Raw genomic sequence first — 26036 nt, 5'->3', positions numbered from 1 at the left:
GGTTTAGTCTTTCCTATGTTTACACATAATTTGACAGGATAATGATTAATATTTATTTTAATGAATACTAGTTTCAAGAAATAGTTATAATTTTATTTCACATGTTGTAGAAACTATACAAACTTTACTACTGACAATTTACCGGCGAGGGCCCGTATTTCTGACGTCACAAGAACGTGGGTCCTTATCACGGTCACGGGGACGTTCGGACTAAACCATTAGTCTAGTAAAGTCCGAGAGGTCGAACACTCGGGTAAACGTTTCCCCTTCCAATGTAGTCGGGCCCTCGGGCACAACTCGTGGCTAGTTTTCGCTCTTGCCCCAATCTCCTGATATATCAACCTTTAATAAGGTTATCAGCTACGATGCTGCAGAAATAAAATACTAAACTCAAAGAGACTATTTATATAAAAGCATTTATTAAATGTTACATCTAACTGCCATGTAGGTTGTAATTCTGACGATTGGTGTCGATAGCAATCGCGCCTTATCAAATAAATATAACCCTTATAATAACTCAGAGAAGATTACTTTTAATATTAGTAGTTAAGTTGATTTAACTATGAGTTCTTATGCATTGAGCGAGTAAGTTGAATAATAATCTGAATAACTCCTGCTTCTGATATTGCTTTTATGCTAAAAAAGTAGCCTAGATAGATTATTCAAAATTCAAAAAATTTTAAAATTCATTTATTTCAAGTAGGCCTAATATAAACACTTTTGAAACGTCAAGTCTGTCTGTGTGTAGTGACTCTACCACCGGTTCGGAAGGCAGATTTTACCGAGAAGAAGCCGGCAAGAAACTCAGCAGTTGCTCTTTTCCAATATCAACAATTTACGTTTTACATTCAAAAATTATTTTTTCTATCTTGTGAGAGATGAAAGTGGAGCGGGATGCTTCCAAGCAATCTTGTGATTAAGAAATTCATAAATTTTATAATAACCTCGCTGTAATTAATGTGTTTTAACACATTCTTTAAACTTATGCATTGGTAGGTCCAAAATCACCTTAGGAGGAATCATATTATAAAAGCGTATACTCAATCCCACAAATTATTAAGATTAACTTCTTGAAAAGTCCTCTGTCAGCCTTGGAAAGCCGAGTCAGCCAGATCACCCATTCTAATATTAGCTTAATAAGAAACAGTCAGTCATAAATTGGGTCTAGACATGGCACATAATACATTGTTTTGGATGCATGCAAATTGCTATGCACATAATCTTTTTATCAACCTACCTGCATTGGAGAAGCGTAGTGGGTCTTTCTATAAGAGGCCTATGGTAGCAGGAGATTAACAATTATGAGTCCATTCTTTTAGATAATGTCTAATGATGGTGTGCGAGTTTGACTTTCACACGAAAGGTTCCGTACGCAGCATTATGGAACACTACATACATAGTGTTAACATTATTTAAATCGAGCAAAATAAAAACACAAAACACGTGTATTGGCCTTTAATTTTATTAGAATTTTTTTTATCTTTTTTATAACTGTAATAGAAGCACAGATAACAGTGTCTTATTACGTTTCATGAGAAACAGCCCTCTGGCAGGCAGACAGACGCATAGCGGAGCCTTAGAAATAAGGGCCCATTAACATATTACGGGTACGAAACCCTAAAAACGCTTTTAAATAATCCGACTTCTAGGTTGTAACAAAAAAAACATCTTGTCTATTCGCCACAAATAAATAAAGTTTTTCGAGACATTCCCGTACTTGAAAAGACAAATGCGATTCATTGAATGACAGACAGAGTCACTCACATTATTTATTGTTTTTCCCTTTCTAGTTACTTTTATTGGCATGAGTTTTATCTTTATTTTGCTTTGATGTAATTGTTTTTTTTTGTTTATGCTGTGTCGATTTTGTTTTCTTGCTGTAAAGTTCTTTTAAAATTCTTGTGACAATCACTTTCGCTTCCTTTTCAATACAATAGGCATGATGACAGTAATAATCGCTAAAATATTGCATTTATCTACTGATATTTGATATAATTCTATATAATCTAATTATTTGTTTAATGAAAAACGTATTATTATTTATACTCGAAGTAAGATTGGTATTTATTATGAATGAAAAAAAACTGCAAAATCTAGCGATTCGCCATGACGGGTGACGTGTTTTGTGATTTCAAACTATAAGTTGCTTAGTTTTTTGATATCAATACCAAAATCAATAATCTTTTGCTATGGAACAAGGACTAAAGCTTTAATTTGCCTATGACGTCGTTTCGTACGGCAATGACAGTCGGCGAGCGTATTTGCGGAAAATGAAATGAAAATACACTTTATTGTACACCTAACAGAATGAAATTATAAACAAAAAAACACTAAATATAACACACAGGTACAATGGGCGGTCTTATCGCTAAAAAGCGATCTCTCCCAGGCAACCCAAAAAAGGAAAGGGAAAAAAAACTTTAGGGTTAGGTTGTACACAAGAAGTTACCACAGGGGACAGAGTTCCATAGCCGAACAGCTTGTACTGAAAAGGATTTAGAATAGAAACAAGTACTATGGGAAGGAATTTTTAATTGGAAAATTATTTCTTAAAGAATAATTTGCAATTAATATCAACAAAACCTTTTATTTCTGATATTTCTTTGTATATAGGGCTAATATGTAAAAAAGATTATATTTTTCTGTTTCCTTCGTTCGAAAGTAATCAAGTAAGTTAAGAAAGCGATCCACGAAGTCCGAAAGTAATCAACTAAGTTGTAAAGAAATTTTCATATCAAATTATGATAGAGCTAACCTAGTTTACTCCTTGCAAAGTCATCTGCATGCCTCCCAATCAAAGAACCTGGACAACTAGTAACATAACAATTTAATTAAATAAACTGCGAGTGCCTTTCTAGAATCACTATAACATCAAAGTTTTGTCCAGTGAGAGGCTTTGGCGTGGCTAGTCACCCAGTCGACAATGACTTGCTGCTAAGCGACTGAGCGTTCCGTTACGAATTCGCGTAGGGGGTATGGGTTCAATATAACTGCTATACTCCCTAACAGGTTATCCCGCTACCGTCTTGTAGACTGTATCATCAGTTAACACCGGGTAAAAAAGAACTTAATAGTAATTAACATAATTATGCTCTAGTTTTAAAACGTCGAGCTTATAAGCGTAGATTTTTCGTAATAAAACCGGTAGCCAGAGCGTTTACGTCTGTAATACACTGATATTCACCCTTTTCATTATTTATCGTCTTTCAAGAAGGAGGATGTTATCAATTACATGCTTTTATTTGACGTATTTCACTCCTTTGTATTTTATAAGCTATCAAGACTTTCTATTTATCTATGAAAGTCAAGCGTAGCAGTTGCGTATATCGAAATACTATGCTTTGAATTAGATTATCGGAGAACGTAATTTGGACGTAATTTATAAACTTAACAATCATCATCATCATCATATCAACACATCACCGGCTCGCTACAGGGCACGGGTCTTTTCCCACAATGAGAAGGGGGCTTAACGAACAACTAGCACTACAACTAGCAACTAGCTAACTTTTATACACTTTTCTGAAACGAATGTGGAATGCACCCACGCCACGCAACATTAGCTTAAAAAGCGAGACTAAATAAATATACATTTCACGGGCAAGCGCGCCCATAGACCTCATCATTGCTTTCCATCAAACATGACAGACGTCAAGCGCGAATCATCCATATCTTATTTTTAAAAAAGGCGCATGCGCATCGCAACGATAGTTTTTTTTATTGTTCCTAACTATCGCTACATCTTCATTTTTATAGACTGTAATTTGAGTTGATAGCTTAATAAGAAATTAATTAAGTAACAAGTTAACTAAATTAAAATGTATATTCACTAGAGTAGTTTGAAATAGTGACATTATATAATACTCAATTATATTATATGCTTTGTGTAAATAAATATGACAGAATGGAATAACCAGATATATTCACAAGAGTAGTTTGAAATAGTAAAGTTATATATATAAGTAATTGGATGCTTTTTTTAAATAAATGCGACGGTATTTTAACTACTAAAAGTATAATACCTACAATATCTACCTATTCTTCAGTTTTTAATCACAATATTTGACCCATCATAAAAATTAATTAAAGACATCCATCTCTTTTATGAATTTTTTAAGTTGTTCTAAAAGTCTTTCATTTGTTTCTGTAAATGTACAAATGATTCTGGTAATAATGAAACTAACTTAAATCATTTAGAGTTTGTAACATAGTTGACTTGTAAGAAAATATTGCTATAAAATTGTTTTAAAATAATACTCATTTTAGGTGTTGGAACTGTTTATATAGTTTTAACTGTGAATATTCAACACATTAATATCATCAAATCCGATAACTAACTAAGTTAAGGCAAGTAAATCTACTTACATTTTTATTAATATAAGTTCAAAAAATTAAATATAAATTATTAAAAAAAACGATTGCACTGATCGTTACCGTGAGTGATTTGCTGTTATCCTTTGAGAACTTCTGATGTATTGTACCGACCAGTTAAACTTTCCCTTATTAGTCTACGACCTTTATATTCTAGAATGCGCTATAGTCCGCATTTTAGAATATAATTGGCGGCTCAAACCATACAAATCTAGCAAAAGAAAAACTAGCAAACTAGGTAGGTATTCGTGATAAAACAAAAAAAAATATCCTATTTTATTTAAGGACATACATAGTATTCTAAATATATATTTAATATTTTAATACAACAAACCCGTAACCTTGTTATAAATGGTGTCAGCAGCGTCTTGGAATAGCTGTTGGAAGTCTATTGTAGGTTTTGCAGTGCTTGAAACCCGGAAACCAAATTTTACAGATAAAATAAAACCGGTTCCGAGTCCTGCAAGTGTATTTTATACGACAAGCTAAAGTGTGGGTCATTAAAAAAAATACCAGTCAAATAGAACCGGTTTCGATCCATCTGGCTATATGTTATAAGCCATTCAGTGCGCTTAATCTAACTCGTAATACGGTCGCAACGGCTACGATTTTTTTTTATCTTTAACTTACGATGTGGAGTAGTTTTTTTCATTAGCAGTATTTAAGAAATGAAACTGTTAGTATTTTTACCTTTTCCGTGATCCACATATGTAGTTTATTTCCTTCTGTCTGTCAGGAGGCTTTTAGAAACAACACAAATAGTTAGTTAGTTAGTTATATATGAAAGTTATTCAGGAATAGACTAATCAGATGATTTTAAGATAACATCATATCATTTCATCTATTAATAATCTAATAGGGAATATATGTATGGTTACAATTGGTTTTTCCGTGGTTCGTATCGACGAGAAAGCACATCCAAAAGTTTTTACAAATACACACATTCCTACTCCTCTCAGCTTCTCACCATTCGATGCATTGGCTACTCTACATATGTTACCATTTTTTTTATCTATGAATTTGTCCACATAGATTTACTATTTCTCGTTCGAAGCAGTATAAAACTTGAATACTTCTTGAAAACTCCCTGAATTACTCGGTTACTAAATCGGTTGCGCCTTTTCGAAATTTAGTCCCGATCTCCTAACCAACTTGCAATACTTGAATACTTCTTGTAAACTGCCTCAATAACTAAGAAAGTCCTCTTTAAATTGGCTGAGCCTTTTCGAAATTTAGTCCTCATCTCCTGACCAACTTACATGCATACAATGACAAAAATAGAGTAATTCTCGTTTGAATACAACCCAAATAAGATGCACTTATTTAGAAAAACATACACTTGACGTTCAGGTATTTGTATAATTTAGATATAAAAATGGTCCATCATCATATGGAATGTTTATCTCATGTACATTGCTCATTTGTTTGTGTTTACATGTCTAACAAAACTCTGTATAGTGTGTACTAACCGCAGGCCTGAATGAGGATACAATGTGTAGATAATAACGTTTTTGTCGGTAGCTGAACGCGAAAAAGCCGAAAACGCCTCAGGAGGCGCAGAAGGAAATCCTGGACGCTGAATTGGATATTATAACGAAACAACAGGTCAGTTTGGTTTGCAATTTTATATGGTCTCGTTGACTCCATATACCATAGATACAAAATGAATCGAATGTACACGCGTTAGAAGTTATACTTCTTTGGCGTAGCAAGATAAAAATCTTTAAAAAAAATTATCTTACGCCTTATTCTACGTTTGTAGATAAAACTACACTAACAATAAAAAAAAAGGTATTTAATACATTGAAAGTTTTATTATAACGCATTATCTAGTTATCTCATTATCGGAACACCAAGTTTCACTGAACATTAAAATTTGAGTTTTTTTGTACAATTGAATCACTTAAATCACCGTAATGAGCCCGCAGACTTTGTCAATTGAAAGTGTACACTGTAAACCCTTGCAGCTAACTTTAGGGTGCCCGTTTTTTGTGACGGTGCGCACAACTATCTTCATCTTGTTAAAATCGTGTAACTATGTGCGCGCGTGTTTCGTTACTACGTATAATTTCACTCCCATGATTTTTCCCGAACGCCGCTAAAGAAGTATAACTTCAAAAATGCTGCAAGAATCAAAGCCAAAAATTTCCAAAAGGCAAATGTGAAACTTCTTAAATAAGCACTAATTAAAAATCATTGTCCTTCTTACACTGTCTTTTAGCTGCTTTGTATGCAAAATCATGTAGACCATTTTTGTTATAATTTAGTAACACGTGATTGGTCTGACAGCTGACGGTATGCGCATGAGCTATTTGTAATGTACAGCTCTCTTTCTCTTTCCATTATACCTATCTTATCTCTTATATATAACTTTAAAGCCTGACACTACTCGCTATCATTGTTTGGCACTCTCGTAATCGGTAGCAAACGAAAAAGCGTCAGAAGAAGTGTCCATTTCTTTTTTTTCAGGTGAATTATATATATCGATGTTTACCTTGTTTATTTGAACAGCAACCGCCACGTTGGTTCCATTCATGTTTTCATCAGTGCAATAGTTTTATACTGCAATTTATTTAGATTTTGCTACCGACAATTGTTACAAACTAGAAATAATGTAATCTACAACTTATTAAAATCATAAAATGAAATGTAAAATAAAATAAATCAAAAGCACAACATCGGCCGCTTTATGTAAATCTATTCTGCATTGAGTTTCTGACTGGTTTACAAAACATTAAAAATATGGAAGGACTTCGGCTTCACTTTCGGGGGACCGAGCTCCCTACCTCTAACTTTAATTAAGTTATGTGGGTTTTAAGCAATTAAATATCACTTGCTTCAGCGGTGAAGGAAAACATCGTGAGGACACTTGCATGCCTGAGAGTTCTCCATAATGTTCTTAAAGGCGTGTGAAGTCCACCAATCCGCACTGGGCTAGCGTTGTGGACTACGGCTTTAACCCTGCTCATTGTGGGAGGAGACCCGTGCCAAGTATACAGTGGGCCGGTTATGGGCTGATATGATGATGATGATGATGATACGTGACGAATGATTAACCTTTAAACCTTTAAAAGTCATAATAATTTTCTTTTGTAATTCCACTTCCACCCAACACCTGTCGGTCATCCAATAGGCTGAAAATTATAATACCAATAACTGTTGCTCACCCGCAGGAGGGCCAAGACGTGACAGAGCTGGCTAAGAAGATCGTGGAGATGAGGAAACAGATGTCGCTGCAGTTCCCAACGCACGTCGGCGTGAGGCGAATGCACTCCAGGTACCGCCCAAAATTTAAGAAACATTTAATATGTTGATCTTTTATCTTAAACTAAACTAATATTCCACGCCGGAAGTGGCTATTAATTGCTTGATTTCACCAATGGGAGATAGGGATCTGGCAATATCTATCTCGCCAAATCTCATTGAAAGGAAGGGTGATCAAGGAAATGCTCACTATATTTGGGACGTAAAAATTTCACGTAAAAAGTACCTTTATTATATAAACGTTACTTTTTACGTTAATTATGTCAAAATTCAAAATTCCTTTCAAAGAGTGTAATATAAGTACTTTTACAACGTCGATAAATGAATTAATCAATTAATTGATATGCTACGATAGTACACACATCGCCATCAAGCCCCATAGTAAGCGAAGCTTCTGGGGATCTGAGGGGCTTACAAGTACGTAATCTCAGCAGGGGAGTTCACTTTAAAAACCGCAACACGTGATAAATGGTCGCCTCATAACTTTATTTTAACATCTAAATTTAACTCTACACTGAATATATTTGTGTATATTAAGTGCTCTTGACAGATGACTTTAAGAATGAGAATATTTAATGTCACTCAGCGGGTAATTATGCTCAGTGTTAAAAAGACGCGAGAGGAGCGCGCCCCTTTTGCTCGCAAACGCTTGAGATAGGGCGGCCTTAGCTCTACTTACGCGCCGGTATTCTCAACGAGTATACAAACAAGATGACTCAATAAATAATCATTTCACTACACATACTCATTTCATGAGGTCGGTCCCGCACCGGAAATCATATCATAATCATAGCGTTACCCTGTGCGGAACGCCAATAATGACTAACCTGTACGGATCCGTGGACAAAGGGAAGTAGTTGGAGTTTGAAAATATCTCCACAAGACCTATGGCAGTGGATCGACCGACGTCTATCGGTTGAGATGACGATGCTGATGAATATATTTAATGTCGATAGAAGTTTTTTGTTTTCAAGCTATCGTTTAGTGAGAAGGAAATATAGGTAAGACATTTACTTGAACTATTTTTTAGTTTGCTTTTTGTAAGTTTATAAATAATAAGCCTTTACTTACGCGTGTTTTAATTGTACCCGATTAGTTATTTTTAAACCTCCACTTGATTATTGCACGCGTGACGCGAAGCAATCTGACAGCGATGTGCTTACAGCACGTATGAGCTACTGCGAGAGTGGTTGAAAGTAAATGGCGTTTGTATGGTACAATTTTCAAATGTGTCTTGTCTTTTAATTTTGTTTGTTAATAACGTTGTTGTTCTGTTACAAATATACGAGTGGATTTAAGATACAGCAGTAGTTGAGCTTGTGTGACATTGCTCGTTCGGGGAAGGACTACCACTGTTCAGGTCTGAACCGGGCTTGGTTGCCGGTGTAATTACAATCAGATTGCGCTTAACACGTACGCCTCAGCAATAATAATAAATATACTACAACAGTAAACTCATCGCCTTCTAGCCCCAAAGTAAGCGTAGCTTGTGTTGTGGGTATTAAGATGACTGATGAATATTTTAATGAATAATATATATAAATGGTTAAAATATACATTTAAACTCCCAGGCACTGAAATTACATTCATGTTCATCACACAAACATTTTTCGATTGTGTGAATCGAACCCACGGCCTTGGACTCCGAAAGCAGCTGCCCACTGTGCCAATCGGCCTTTAATGGACACGGAGACACTTGCGAGTCCTTGTACCATTCATGTCCTGCTAAGTGTTGTTCCGTTTATACAGGATGGAATTCCTCATAGCGTCCGGAGAGCCTTCTACGTCATATAAAAACTATAAAAAAATTCGGAGAACTTTATTTCTGTTTCGTATATTAAGTTTCAATAAAAGAATATATTTAGTGAAAATAAACCATTTGTCCTGCTATTTCAAGACAGTGACAAACAAAAAGTGCCTTATGCAGCTATTTTAAAATATGTTTAATCAAATATTACATGTTGAAATGAGAATGGTGACCTGTCAACAGCTATTTCGACATTTGATGCCAAATGGGGTAAAAGAGAGCTATGACAGCAGAAAAAAGATAACAAGCCCTATATAATATTCAAACAGTAATACATATAGACGTCTCCACACAAATACATGTGTGTGTTACATACAAACACGTTTCTACGCACACAAAAGCATGCGTAGGTAATTGTGATTGCAAGACATTGCAGTTAGTTATTTAGAACGCTGCAGACTATTTTCAACTTATTGCCGTAACGTTAGAGTAGCTTTTTGAAAAGAGTTGTGAAGGGGCGTGTAAATAGCTCCTCCCAGGGGGGTTTGTGTGCGGAAAACAAGTTTGAAGATGACGAACGCAATAGAAAGATTCCCAAGTATTTTTCTATACCAATTACACACGATAAGTAACGTTGACAGCCACTTACGACTTACCTTATTTGCTCGTTCTCGGAGGTCTTTCTTCAGGGCGAATCAGTCTCACAGCACTAACACCTTCAAAGATTGTCGCGGCGCGGGGTCCTTCTCCTTAATTAGAGAGGGCTGCAATATCTTCTTGCCTAGACGCATAGATCACGGGCGTAGTGATGACCCGTAATTAGCGAAAATGAGTCATATAAAGTAAGCCATAAGTTCTTATCAAAATTACAAAGCGTTTACGTGTTAATTGCATACAAACAAAATACGAGGAAAACTCGCTGTAACAGGTTGTTAAATTGATTCTTTGGTAAAGGTAAATACTTATTACTACTCTTGGTAATTTCTTATTCTAAGTGGAAAGTTATAATATAACCATATATTATAACTTTCCACTTATAAGATTACCGCTCTCATCCTGCTCCAGGAAGGTCGCCGAATTATCACTTTTACTATTAAGCTAATAAGAAACAGCGCAGGTATCGTCCATATATAAATGAAAATAAAAAAAAAAAGCTTGAGATCCTCTGCCTTTTAGGAATGGGGTTAAAAATGTTATTTTCTGTTACCCAGGGGCGGTCGTTTCAACTCCGCGATGCGGTACGTCCGTGGAGGAGTCACTCCGAAGGGATTCAGCGTCAACCAATCAGTTGATCACCGGCCGAAGGCGCTTCTGGTTTCCGGCTTCGAGCCTGAGGAACTTGAGTCGTTGCAGGCACACTTTGCGGTAAGTTGAAAAATACAGTTGGTGTACATATTGAATAGGGGTTTGAGGGTTTTTATTTATTTAGCCTTTAAAACAAAACCATAACATAAAGGCGGTTGCGCTATAACGGCTTGCTGTGATACCAACCCTGATATTACTTAGTCTAAGATATAGAATAGAGAACGAGCTGCAGTGTTAATTGTGCTACTACAAATAAATAAAATAAAAAACGTACATAACTAGAAAAGTTAGCGGTGCGTGCTGGCATTGGAACTCGGACGCCGCTTATACATTCCAATTTAAAATTTCTTTATTCATGTAGGCCTATAACATGCACCTATGAAGCGTTCATACATATACGGGGTAAAAAGGGGATGGTGATAACTTCGTTCGCCAACTTAAAACTAAAGCTACGAGGGTTCCATACGCGCCCTGGTCTAACAAGAGCCCACAACAAACTTAGCCGGGTAATTTTTATTTTGGTATCACTATCTCAAAGTAAATTAATATAAAGCTATGAAGTTAAAGCAGTTCACACCCAAGCTTTTTTATCGTTTAAGTAATCCTCAACATTATAATAGGATTTTTCTGTAAGCTTTCTGTTGTTTTATATAAACTTTGAACTTATTGAGAGACATCTCAAAGATTTCATTCGGTAATTTGTTATAAAATAATATACAATTGCCCTTAATTAATAAGCAATTTTATGTAGCCTAGTAAACTGCACAACGAGTTTAATTTCACTTGTAATATTATATACTAGTTATACTACTAGAAAACGGACAGTAGTTTGGAGTTATAGTCAGGTTTAGTTATCACACCATTGTACTGTTGGTTCGTGGCAGCAATTCGGCGAGATCACCGCCAAGGAGGTGAACCTGTCGGTGCCGGAGCTGGTGGTGCAGTACCGGGTGCGCGCGCACGCTGAGCAAGCACTACTGCGGGCGCGGAACTACAACGACCGGACCCTCTCCGTGAGTGACGCGCACACGTGCACGCTGCACTGCCTAACATACCCTTTTTTTTTTGGCGTGGTCGTAAAGTTTTATTGCTTCCTCCAAACCTTGGGCAGGACGGAGGTTATGTGTTGTGAGATACCCATAATATATATTTCATTTTTATTATTCCTCTGAGATTTATTCCTTAACTGCAACCTCAAAAATAGCTGACATGAGCAGGAGGCATTTTTCTCCGCAGGGAAGGCCAAAACTTAGTCTCCCACAGCTTTATCAACTCTCTGAGCATTGGCGCACGGGGGGATATAATGAACGCGTAGTAATAAAATACACTTTTCCAGTTCTCTGTCGCCGTTCTTTGGTAGATGGACAAGTTTAATGCAGTTTAAGGTGGTAACGCGGTAATCATTTTGAATTTGTCGATTTTGTCGGTAGGGTAGTTGGCTACTAGTCTGATCCGAAGCCCGGACCAGATTAGAGAATATTCATCATCATCATCATCATCATCATCATCATCATCATCATCATCATCATCATCATCATCATCATCATCATCATCATCATCATCATCATCATCATCATCATCATCATCATCATCATCATCAACATTAACGACGACCATTGTGACGCGTACCTATTAAAGTCACATGATCAGTATAAATATGGCAGTGGCTTACTCAAAAACTATAAGGTTTTCGGTTTCACAGATAAGTCTCAGAGACAGTACATTAAACACAGTCTCAGTTACAGTACTCTAAAGCCTGTGAAGTATTATTTCGCTTTTCATTTACACGTTGTATATTTAACGGACCTATACACCAGCAATTAACTTTAGCACCCCGTCAGCAAAGATAATCACTTGTTGGCGCGTGACAACAGTCCGTTAAAGCATTTAACGGGTCGCTAAAGTAACAAACATTGATTGGTGAAATCGGTCCTAAGTGTTAAACTATGTTGCAGATAACGTGGGTGACGAACAGCAAGGTGCTGAACAACGCGCCCGTTCACAACGGAACCACGAACAACTCGGTGCCCGAGAGCAAGGAGGTACAGGTAGGATAACCAAATTACAAAATATTAAAAGTAATTACTATACATAGATTTAACAGAGTACAGTGCAACCTTAATATAACGACTTTTTGATTTAACGAATTCTTAGTAGTACTTCCTTGGAGATGTTTTACGAACAACCTCTTGTAACCACAAGCTACGCTTACTTTGGGGCGATGTATGTGTTGTCGTAGTACACTATTTATTAATTATTTATTAAAAAAAAAATGTCACTATCGAAAAATAGGTAATGTGTTGTTTCCTTCCGATTTGTTATAACGAGGGTGCACTGTATATAGAACGTTATTGCATTGCATGATCTACTTGGCTGGCCTGAAAAAGGCACTCTGAGAGACTCAGCGTGAAATATAATGAGAATATTGTTTAGATAATAAGACAAGCAAGACGAAATGGACTATATAAATATCTGCCCAGATACTCGCCACTTTCTTCAGTCAGGATAACTTAGATCGCGCGTACTTTACACTGTTTTATAAAACTAGCTTTCGTCGAAACTGAATTTCTATCAAGTTAGATTTCTGCAAAACTACGATTTCCACAAAACTTGATAACTGCAAAACTAGATTTCTACAAAGCTTGATTTCTGCAAAACTCGATTTTTACAGAACTAGATTTTTACAAAATAAGATTTATTCAAAACTCGATCTTTACAAAACTAGATTTCTACCAAATTTCTACAGAACTAGATGTCCACATAGCTTGATTTCTGCAAAATTTGATTTAAACAGAATTAGATTTCTACCAAATTAAATTGTTGCAAAACTAGTTTTTCACAAAAGAAACTAGATTTCTGCAAAACTAGATTTTTAAAAAACTAGATTTTACTAAGAAATTAAATTTCTACAAACTCGGGCTAGACCAATAACGATGTAACTTGTGTCCCAGCCGCCGCAGGAGATAACGGAGGACGCACTTCTCCGGTTCGACGAAGAGGATGAAGACGAAGAAGACCGCTCCTGGAGACGTTGACCTTCGAGACGCGCTGGCGAAGCTGGCGGCGCTACTATTGCTACATTACTGCTGCTACTACCAAGACATACCTTAAGATTAAAATAAATTACGTCATAAGTACTACGTTTCCTGAATATTATAATAACGTTAATTTATTCGGTAGCAAAAGTAGCGATAGGTAGTAAATTGCGGTATTTAGCACTTATATATAAAAAAGTCTTAAGTCTACTACAGCTAGCGTCAGTTACTTTATATGAATATGTAATGCATACCAATTTCTAAATATTTAATTACTTAACAATTATTGCAGATACGATCGTTCTTTGGCATCTCTCTTGATATCGCAGTCAAAGTTCTCTTAACCTTTTTGGAATCAGAACACTTAATCGTTGAACCGAAATTTGTGATATAACTTTCTGTTAGCATTTCGATATTTAGTAGCGAAAGTTGATGTTTCGATCTACTATCAAAAGTCAAAAATCATTTCCAGAAGTTAGTATCAGAAATATCAGCACCGTTTAGTAAGTAATCTGAGCCTATATCGTTTAAGGCACTTTGACCGCGATAATCTGCGAAATGCAATTTCTAATTCGTATTTGAAATATTTTCAGTCTCGGTAAACATAATATAATACCACTTCATGCATTAATACATAAGTTAAGGTCGAAAAATTAAAAGTCATTAATTCGTTGAGGAGTTCAATATTAAATGCATCGTTTTTGATGTTTGCTGTATGAATGTGCGGCAAGTGGCAAAAATCAAATTTAACTCTGAAATTTTAAGATGTTTTTCAATATTTGGAGGTTCGTAGCAAAAGTAGCGATCGATAATTCTATTATGAATAAGTAATGCCCTCTCATTAGTATTTAAATATATATAATTATATCGCAGTTCATATAAATATAAACTGTGGCAAGTAAGTTTGCCACGATAGTATAAAAATGTACATTTTTAATTTGTTACTTTTGCTACTAAACGTACTAAAAAAGATTGCTTATCATACTACATACATTACCACGCCGGAACACGTAATAAGACGATATTCATTCAACTTCAAAACCTTTGAATTACGTGCTATTAACAGTGAATTATAAAATTTGACAAATAAATTAGAATGATGTTCTTCTAATTTATTTTACATTTTAATAATACAGTGTTAAAAGTCATTAAAAGGATTTGAAGTTAGTATAGTAGTAGTATTTTTATTCGGCGTACTTATCACGACAAACTTTAAATCCTTCTAATGGCATGCATGAAAGGATTTGAAGTTTGTCGTTATAAGTAGGCCGAATAAAAATACTGCTCGAAAAAAATAATATACAATTACGCGTACAATAGTCATATCGACCTATGGAAATAATGGAAAGAAACAATAATAATTTTGAGTAGAATTTCTGACTCGGCAATAAGTTGTATCGCTTACCAAGTATAAATGCAGGATTAGTTTTAATATACAAATAATGAATATCAATAGCATTAGAGGTCGCGGCTATATTTGTAATCAAATATACATAATTTACATTAAAATTTACATTCGTATACACATTTTGCTGTGTTTGTGTTGTCTAAATTAGTTTACATGTTTAGAAATGCGTCTAAAATTATTAATACCAAAGCAAACTAAACTCGTTTTCGCTAAACCTTGAAAAGTCCTTCGGATGCCTTATTTTATTTCGGTGATGCGTAAAGAAAAAAACGCTTTACTAACTCTTAGATGATGACTAAAGACTTTAGGCGCAATCTAAAGTTACGATACCGATTCTGCTCTGCGTAATACTTAGGGAACTCCTAAACTGACACAAAATATAAATGCGTTTTTTTTTATAACCTTAAATTCGTACGACATATGAAAAATATAAGTAAGCAAACACAAAATACCACACCTTATGGCGAGAAATGAGCTGCCTAGTCGATTGCTGAACGGTTGGCCTAGGAATCCTTTTTGGTTAGGTTTTGCTTAGGCCGAGTCCGTCGTTAGTAAAAACGTGTGCATGAAGCTAGTTAATTTATGAAAAACTAATTATCTAGTAAGTTAGGAAACAAAGTCATGTCATGAAAGTAAGAGAAAGGGACACCCTGTTCAAAATTTGCTCATTCGCAATCGACAAGTCGTTTTCGAGTATCAAAACGTCAGAGTAAAATGGATCTTATGTTAATTGTTTCAAGGCTCATAAATACAATATTTGCTAATTCTCTACCTATAACAATAATTGTTTATTCGGGCGTTATGGTAATAATGAATTAAACAAGAAGACTAAAAACTAGTGCTACCAAATTTTACAAAAGTTTGCTAGGATTGGTGAGTCCATTTTGCTCCCAAACATGGTCAAGATACCATTGGAGCTTGAACGCAGCGTTGTCATTAGCGACGTTGTTTTTTTTTTTTTTGCGTAATTCCATAAAGTTTGACATATGTAAATCGTCGCACATCGGCGCATCGGTATGGTTTTAATTTGAAGGTCCCGGGTTCTTTGGGAATTTGCTATTTCCGAATTTCCTTTGGTCCGGTCCGATGTGAGGCTTCGGCCGTGGTTATTTACCACCCCGCCGATAAAGACGTCACGCTACGTTATTAAGCGTTCTTGTATGATGTCGCGTAGAAACCGATGTGAACGAATTTCAGCCTTAAGACAAGAAGCATACATTCCATTTTACTATGTCGCTACAGAGTATCAGTCGAAAGAATCTTCGATAAGGAGCTTGCAAATTTCATACGGAGGGTGAGGGAAAAAAACCATGAGCTAAGAACGTCTCTAATAAATCTACCTAAGGTTCACTCTTTTATTTGTACTTAAAAAAAGACTTAAAGCTATACAGCAATATATCACTGACGCGTTGTTTTATTGCGTACGGATCATAGCTCGTTATCGTATTGTTATTAATAAAGCCAAACAAGAAAGTACGAGTAAAAAATTTTTTTAAGTCACTTTACACAAAAATTCAGCCCGATTGTGTATCACAGTTAACATTAAAATTTAATACACTAGCACATAACCTATATTTTGCATTCTGAAACCTGAGTGTCCAACTGAGTTAATTCCAACTCTGCCCGGATACAATTTCGTAGTGTATAACAATGTTTTGGGCGTTGTGTGGTGGCAACTTTCCGCTAGCTTTTCGATAGCTAAATTTGGTGACAACTGGGATACAGAATAGCCCTGCTGGTCGGATTTCGACACGGGAAGCTAGTCACCACTAACTATAAGGCATTGTTTGTGGCAAGTGTTAGTTCACTGGCGAATCGACGTTGATAATCTCATACCGCGTCAGTTTAGGAGCGTGACATGATTCGTTTTCTTAACGTTACAAACTAAAAAGCAACGTGGCTCCGTGCAATTTCTAATTTCTAGTTGCCTCAATAAAATTAAACTAGAAGTTTAATTTATATAATATATCATCACAATCCCTACGAAAAAAATATTTAATCACAATTAATTAAAAAAAATAGCTTTACATATATCACTGCAAATTTGCTTTAGAGGTTGGAGGTAACTTTGACATTTTTGGCTATTGAGAACGTCTTATCTTGGAGCGGTGATGGCGCAGGGGGTAGGAGCTCGACTTAACATTCGGGGGCAAAGTTCGAATTCCAGCTCGCACCTCTAACTTTTTATGTTATGTGCGTTTTAAGTAATTAAAATATCACTTGCTTCAATGGTGTAGGAAAACATCGTGAGGAAACTTGCATGCCTGAGAGTTCTACATAATGTTCTCAAAGGTGTGTGAAGTCCACCAATCCGCACTGGGTCAGCGTGGTGAACTAAACGGCCTTAACGCCTTCATTGTAGGAGGAGACCCGTGCTCTATAGTGGGTGGGTAAATCTAACTAACGTACAGCGGATAAATATGTAGTCACAAATATGGTCAAGAATAACATCTCTTATTTTCGCTGTATTACATACAATAATAACATATATTATTGTACTTTAGTAATAGAATATTGTTTTTTTAACCCTTTTTTCGTATTCTTGGTATCTCAACCATCAACATCATGATGTCCACTGATGGACGTCCACTTCTGATATAAGTATGTTGTAGGGAGTTCCAAATACCACGGTCTTGTATGATGCCACGTCGATGTTAAATTATGAAAATTACGCGAAATCCAGAAGTATCTGTATGGTGCTTATAATTTCTTCAATCCTTATACTCCACACAAAACAGATCTTCGGCAATGTACCCTCTACGCACGTTATGCTCCGAAACCGGAGCGTCGGAATATTAGGATTAAAGAAATTATAAATTACACCATACAGATTCTTCTGATTTTTGCGAAGTATAGCAAATTAAGCCTTATTTTCAAAACATATCATGGAACTCCGCAAAGTAACGCCTGCTTCTATCCAATATCGATGTCGATGTTAATAATCCTGATATGAATTAGAAAAAATTAAGGACTACTTGACTTGTACTCTAGACGTTAATGCAATCCTTTGTAAATTAGCATAAGAGCACTTACGCTGTATTTTATTAGTGCTTACACTGTATTCACTAAAGCGTATTTAACAACGCGGTATGAGACGATCAATGCATAATTGTGGCGAAGATATGAAAGACCAAATTTTTAAAATTGCTTTACCAATTTAAATTTAAGTAGCTGAGCTAGGAAAAAAATGAGAATATTATATATATTGAATGGCAATCGGTAGAAGCGATTCTTTTGACGCATTGCCAGCCTTACTTGATAAACAAAAACATTGATCACCGTCCACATTAACTATGTACATGAAGAAACTTAACAAAACGCTAATACACATAATACACATGAAATGGGGGAAATAATAAAATAGTTTGCACGTACATAACAGGCATGATGACTAGTTAGTAGCTCGTCGGGTTTCCTGACCGTACTCGTGACGACATAATAGTGTTGAGATCCGGTATAAGAAATTTATACCCTCTTCTGTTATTTATAAGTAAAAAGACATAATTGATGGGTAATAAACTCATTGACATATCGTGAATAGGTTGCCTAGTCAAATCTCATGCGCGCTAATATTAAATCTATTTTTTTTTTTTAATTAAAGTTACTAATTCTACTTCCCAAATTCCCTACGATTTCTTAATATTACTATTAAGAAATCATACAACGGTCGAGAGAACATATCCTGCAGGGTTGAAAAAGTATAGGTTACCCTGTTTCCCCTGCGCCCAGTGTGGAGTTGCCAGGTATAAGCAGGTAATACCTTAATGTTATCGATATACTCTGATCAGTTATTTGATCGTATGTTATTTAAGCTTATTTTTTTCTGTATCGTATTGGGTTGCCTTATTAAAATCTGCATCCAAACATGGTTGCCTAGATTTTAGGTGAATATCTTAAACGGTGAGAGTGACGAGAGATGCGTTGGGCTAAATACACAAAATGTATTGTCAAAATCCATATTATTTAAAACAGTTTACGCAAGCCATGTCTTTTTGCAATATTATAGCGAGATTTACTTCAAACCGACGCATTTTAGACTTATCTTTACAAAGCAGCTGTAAGGTATATATTCACATTAAATATATACTTGAATATATCTACTGTTGCGCATGCGCATGGTGGGCAAGGCAACTCGGTCACTCTTGCGGCACCCAGGGGAATTTTCCAAGGCCAAAGTACCCTATGTTACTCTCCGTCCTTTCAACTAACTCTACCAAAAATCAAGTCGATTAATTGCTTAGTTAAGGTGTGATGGAAAGACAAATAAACACATTTTCGCATTTATAATATTAAGTTAGGAGATATATTGAGATATGCATTGTTGTGATGTACACAACGATCCATTGTGTTACAAATAAATCGAAAAAAAGTAACGAAAAGTACAAATCGTAAGGAGATTAATAGTTCTTTTGTAACAAATATTTGGCGCCATTTAGGCGGAACTAAGTGGTATTCCCAATATTAGCGTTTTGTGTATGTTTTTTCAGTGACATTAAACGTTTCATTTTTTCTTTATGGGCCAAAGTGTGTTCCTACGTGCTTTGAGCCTAATGAATCTACGCTTATTGGAACAGGGAAAAAAATATCACATTACACTATGAGATTAGGCTGTGGACTGCGTTGTCATGGCAATAACCAAATGACCTGACTTCCTGAGTAGGCAGGATCGCGCCTGCGCTCATGAACTTTCTCGTTGCACATTACGTACGTTTTGTAATTATTGTGCTTTAAAAATACTCTTACTTGAATCGTTTTACTCGTTTAGTAGTTAAGTCATTGTCAGCTATGGCAGTACAATTGAATCGCTTAGGTTAGTTAAAGGATATATAAATTATACCTCAGGGAAGCAATACTAGATTTTATTAAACGTATTTTGTATTTGTGTGTCGTTTCAGTTAGGGTGAAGGGCCATTCACGAGTCCTATGGGTCACCTTTGATATAAAGATCGAATGGAAATCATAACGTCGTCCCCGGGAAATAAAATGATTACTGCAAAAACTTGACTTGCTAGCATGGCCACCACGGTATATTTATCTCTATCCGTTACTCGTATTTTTTCAATAAAGATTGACAAAATAATGGGTCTCCTGGCGCGCCCTACGGTACAAATAAAAACCCTTAAAATAACACGCCTGAGTTAAACCCGTGAGTGTTTTTTTAATAGTTTAATAATCATTATTTAACGGTTATTTGTGATTTTAATGAATACAGCAAAAGAGCATTATTGCAAATAAATGAAACGGCAGAATAATCATTATAATTGCTTGATTCTGCTAAGGTTATTACTTTAATATTATATTACTTCATATAAATAACTGTATAAAAATACGAAAAAAAAATATGCGGAAGGAACGCATCTCTCAAAAATTACATAAAACTAAAAAAAATATGAAACAGCAGTTTTCTTTTATGCGGGGACGGCTAGAGTTGATTTTACTATTTTTTAATCGCCAATGGTTGAGATGTACCGGGTAAGATTTCAAAGCGAGGGTTGATTCTAATTTCGGGTGTCGGGTTTTTCTGCACAAAAGATTGTCGGCTTTGCCCACCCCCGTGCCTCGTAAAGGCCGTTTAGATGTGTGTGTGCTCTGGGTAAGCTAAACGCAAAAGTCATAGAAATATTGAAAAGTTTGCTCTATAAGGCATTATGTAAAACTCACATTGCCATAACTTAAATTTAGTCTGTGTTGAGTTGATATACCATGTGGTTGTTATTAACGTACTCTCCGAGTCACGAAGACAAGTAACTTTTCATCTGCAAATTCATTCCTGGGAATTGGAACGAGAATGGCTCTTGTTTAGGCGTGGCTCGTACTTTTGAGTATGCGTGATTTTACGTATTAGCATTTTTTTCATTTCAGCAAGCTAGATGTAGACATTTTTGTTTTCTTATATTAATGTAAGAATATCAAGTTATAAGTAATATTTAAAATGTAGTAAAAGTCTAAGAGAAAATTTAAATGTTCTTTATTACAATTACATTTTACATACGTATTTACATAAATTATTGAGATTCCTGACATTGTAATTGAATGCAAGGTGTAGGTTTAAATACTTAGTGTTTACGTTTCAGGTTTGCTAAACTAATAAATGTCGTTTCGGTTCGGTCGTACTCTATCTATCTGAAGTAAGGCAATAAGGCCATAATGTATAAAGACACTTCTTAGCTTAGCTGACAAAAATATCAAAGTTAGGTAAAAGGTTCACTCAAAACGTTTCTATATTGTTACTATAATATAGAAACAGTATCACTGACATCTAACTGAAATAGTTAATAAACTTATTTCAAATGTCAAAGGATCTTTATTTATTTTCTGTTCCAATTATGATAAAGAGCTAAAATCATTCCTTCATAACTTTTTTTGAAGGTACTAATAGATCCTATAGTTATGATTAGAGCGAACTTTCCCAAGGACCCCTGCGAAATCAAATTTATCCATAGGAGAGAAGGATAAGACAAAACAATACAAAATGGAGAGTATAATGAACCGAAATTTATAATCTGCCAAAATAATAACTAAAAATAATAAGTTAGTTCCGTTCAAGAGAATAGGACAGTGTCCTTAGTGTCATATTATTTTGAAAAATTTAACGTAAAACTACGCTTACAATATCGTCTCATTTGCCTTGCTTTATTCAGATAAAGTATAATCTAATATTTTTATTTGACCTGTCTTTGGACAGATTCTCGGCGAGTATCTCCTTAAGGATTTTATCTGTGTGGCAGTCGTAAAAAATCACATTAATTTTGCACGCAACATCCCATAAGGCAAGCACGAATTTTTCGTCTCTATGGCCTACACGTCACTAATAAGTGAACTCATACTTGTGTATGTGAAATAGTTTAATTGTTTTTACTTATTTGTATATTAATACGAGAATAAAATGGATATATGCCCATAGGAAAGTTAAAATCTAGTAATTTTAAAGTGCTTTTTGAATTGAAAGATTTAATGACGAATCTATTAATAGAAAAAAAAATACTGCTATTTATTACTAACATAATGATATTATTTATAAATTGCAGTAATTTTTATCGTGATTCTATAAACAATGTTACAAATTTCTGTATATATGAAATGCCTATCGTATGTTTAGATTTAAATTTAATTCTGATTGTACAAAAAAAACTCATTTTCCAAACTATAAATAAGGCATAAATCCACTTTATTCTCAGAGACTTTAATTAGTTTTAAAGTTTTTTTCGTTATATTTTTTCGTGTGTGATTTTATCATAGATGTAGTTACTTATGAATAGTTTAAATAACTTTCTTTATATAGATTTGTAAAATAGATATTTTATGTAAACATTGGGTAATGTATTAACTGCTTAGTAGAAAATCGACTACTTGATTCATCACATAAATATGATTTTAAATTAACTACTTTAAAATAATTGGTATTAATTTAAATTTAAAAAGCGCTACAGAATTTGGACAATTTTGAACTTTAAAGCAAGGTCGATAGGGTTCCACTTTCTCTTGTGCGAAGCTTTACTTTTTACTCCAAAGCTCGCATGCTCTATATTGATTATATTTAAATAAGATATTAAACGGTGCGTTCGAGCTGACCACTATATTACGGGACGGAACTAAAATATTTTCATGCGTCGAAAATAAAGAATCTCTGATCTGTAATTGTTTCCGAAACTTTCATTCGCTAATCTACGACCCACCGCGTTGCATCGCCGGCCCGTGCTATAATTATTAAGTAACGCGCGGCGTTCTTTTAAAAAAAAATATTCACTGATAGTTTCAGAGATTAACGCGTTTCAAAATAGAGATATAGATTTGCTATCTTGGCACGAACCCGAATTGGAGCAGTGTGGGATAGTCTAAGCCCTATATATAAAGAGAAAGCTCTTTCGAATATTGTGAAGATGATGACGATCAGTAATTGTATTTCAGCGGAGAGTGCAAGATATGACGTCACGTGCATTTCAAGTACGTGTGACGTCATAGCTTGTGAGCCTCGTCTCGTAATGTACGATCAAGTTCACATAAATTTATTTTGCAAAGTGAAACATTTTGAGATTCTCTAGAGAATTCCTCGCAAAGTTACGAAGTATAAGTAAGATCTAAACGGGTAAACTTTTCTCATAAACACCTCCATACATAACACACTTTTTACATTCAAATGGCAGATCGTGAAAAACAGCGTAACTGTTCAGTCGGGTTATTTGTAAGGCCTTCTGCATGCAAAATTTAAATCTATCTGTAGACTTAGTGAGTTTTCATGTAAACTAACCACACATGACAACAAAATTTAACAACATTTTTGATAGATTGACTTTGCTCCAAAGTTATTTTGTTTCTTTGATAAACACCACTAGGGGCACTGAGCCACTGGTGTAAATTTTCAAGTTACCAAACGTTGCGAAGAAAGGTACCTAAATATGCCACATTTGTATGGAGCTGACAATCTGAGTCATTGGTCGTAAACATAAAATGACAAATACACGCATCGTTGAGACGTTTGATTACATAAAATAAAACACAGAGGACATTGCTAGTAATATGTGTAGCTTAATTGAATATGCACTCCAAGAAAATATATCCTTTAATTAATTATTATCAAACATAAGGTTTTCCCTCATATTTTATCTTTCGCAGTTTCCAGTACCCAATTGTATATAGTTTCGCTTGTTCTTTGTTTTCTAGTTAAGATTTATATATTCATAATTAGCTTATAATTAGCTTTATATGTTGCTGACTTAGTTTTAAAACTATTGTAAAACACTATGATGACAAAAAAAGAAAACACCAACTGCCTAGCCGTCAAAAAAATGCCACATGGCGGCCAAAAAATATTTTTCGACAAAGTCAGTGCATATTTTTCAAAAGGCGGTTGCTTGTTTTGATGATAGTTGTAACACAAGAAAAGAGTGGCTTGTGGTTTATTTTGTTTTTATTGTAAAAAAATGGCTGTTGAAAAAAAAATTGCGACCGCCAAAATAAATGGTTCAAGGTTTCGTTCAATGAAACGTCAATACAATGCGGCTTCGGCTGCCTTCTTTTTCAGCAAACAAATTCACATGTCTAATGAAGACCAGAACTTTGTCTTCGACGTCGAACTTGCCAGGCAGAAGAAAAAAGCAAGAAAAAAGAAAACTACGAGTTTTAAAGTCTGCGAGAAGGAATTAATTTTGTCTAGCTTTATTTATCTTTCCACCCAGCACCTTTTTCCCCAACTACTTACCATCGTTTTAATTATATTGGCATCTGATAATGTCAAATTGTTCGAACCAATAGCACTAAATTAGGCCTTTAGGCTGTGGTGGGAATAAAGCGTTTTGAGAGCTGTAATGTTTTAAAGAAAGTGGACTATATTGATAGGCGAAAATGAAAGATGTATAAAGATCAGGAAGAACATGTTAAGGACAACTAATCTGGAAGAGGAATTAACTCACGGTACCCGTTCTAGAATCCCCCTTGTCACTTATTTCACTTACACACAATAAAGTTCACCACCACAATACTCAATAAGGCGTTATGCGAAACGTAACTACTAATATTATAAATGTCAAAGTACGCTTCCACGCAAAAACTACTTAACCGATTCTCATGAAACTTTGTACCCATATTCTTGGAAGTGTTAGAAGTAATATAGAATACTTTTTATCCTGACATTAAGCTCGGTTTCTTTGGGAAAGGGGGTAAAAGTGTTTGATGATTTTACGCCATAATTCACGACAAATTATAACCTATTTAAATAATTATTTTTGTACTAAGAGGTTATAATATGTGTTTATTTTTGCCTAAACTGTTGTTGGAGATAGAGGACAGAACTCCTCAGCGGACAGCAACAAACCCCCCCATTTAAGGCTTAGCGATAATGAATACTTTAATTTTATTAGAGCTAAAACTAAATTTAATGCCACATCAAAAACAAAATAAACTGACGAATTCGCGGGCAACAGCTAGTTAAGTTATCTAATTTTTGTAACGTATACGGCCATGTTTTTTGTTCTCACGAATAGTACATGCACGCGCGACAGTAATCGGAGGTGGAGTTTTTTATTCACAAATTTGCGAACCCTAAAGGACCGGGTAGGAAGGAAATAAAGATAGGAGTTTTAATGAAAGGGAAAGTGTCAGTCATTTGTAATAGAAGCGATTTGCTTTCGGCACATGTTTTGATTGCCATATTAAAATTGCGTTTCCTGTTATTACCACCGTCGTTGAACATATATTGGCATCTGATAAAGTAAAATTGTTCTAATCAAAAGCACAAAATTAGGACTTTAGGCTGAAAAACACCATAGGACTTCACAGTACAGTTGGATGGTGGGTTTCAACTGCTGAGTGTCTATTAACTTATCTTTAAGCACAATGCGTCGAATGTTTGGACCATGATATGCGCTCTAGTAGGTTAAAAAGCAAAAATTTCGTACACCAAATGTTGAGGAGACTCATTAGCGCTGACTTCCTCATTAATATCGATGCTAAGAAGTAAAGCGTGGGCTTTGGTCATAAGCTTTTTGGGTCTCTGCATACCAAATATTTTTCTAATTAGCTTCATTCAAATGCTGAATCCGACATAAGACTAGTCGACTTTCAGTACAGTAGAAGAGAAAGCTCTTTATCAGCATGCATATTATCGTGACCACTATGAACTATTATATTTTCATAAAGGTTACGAGGTACATCGGAAATAGTTTGAAATTACAGTTTGTTGTCCCTTATTCATCAAATATTTTCCTTTGCTAACCTGCTGCTATTATTTACTTCCTTTGCTGACCGACGAACGTGCAAATTAGATTTGTGTTGCTTACTTTTGCGTCCCGATTTCCTTTTTTTGTTGACTTCGATTGGGAGACCCAGATCTCCAAGACGAGCTAGTACTCTTAAAAGCTACTGCTCCTAGAATTTTTTAACTCGCAGACTCTTGGAGGGCTCGCCAACT

At 35.2% G+C, this 26036-nt stretch overlaps 1 protein-coding gene across 2 annotated transcripts in view; it reads left to right on the top strand.

Moving 5' to 3' along the window:
- The window catches only part of LOC120628054 (RNA-binding protein 26), a 37047-nt gene extending 21262 nt beyond the window's left edge, over positions 1 to 15785 (top strand). For both annotated transcript variants that reach the window (XM_039896249.1, XM_039896248.1), the window contains 6 exons: positions 5893 to 5976; positions 7545 to 7648; positions 10594 to 10747; positions 11572 to 11700; positions 12643 to 12735; positions 13639 to 15785. In XM_039896249.1, the coding sequence (XP_039752183.1) occupies positions 5893 to 5976; positions 7545 to 7648; positions 10594 to 10747; positions 11572 to 11700; positions 12643 to 12735; positions 13639 to 13722 (648 nt within the window). In that variant the 3' untranslated portion in view covers positions 13723 to 15785. The remainder of the gene's footprint in view (positions 1 to 5892; positions 5977 to 7544; positions 7649 to 10593; positions 10748 to 11571; positions 11701 to 12642; positions 12736 to 13638) is intronic.
- Positions 15786 to 26036: the final 10251 nt, after the last annotated feature.

Source organism: Pararge aegeria, chromosome 12, assembly GCF_905163445.1.
Source record: "Pararge aegeria chromosome 12, ilParAegt1.1, whole genome shotgun sequence".
NCBI lineage: Eukaryota > Metazoa > Arthropoda > Insecta > Lepidoptera > Nymphalidae > Pararge > Pararge aegeria.
Note: the sequence above shows the minus strand (reverse complement) of the source record. Positions and strands in the feature narration are given on the sequence as shown.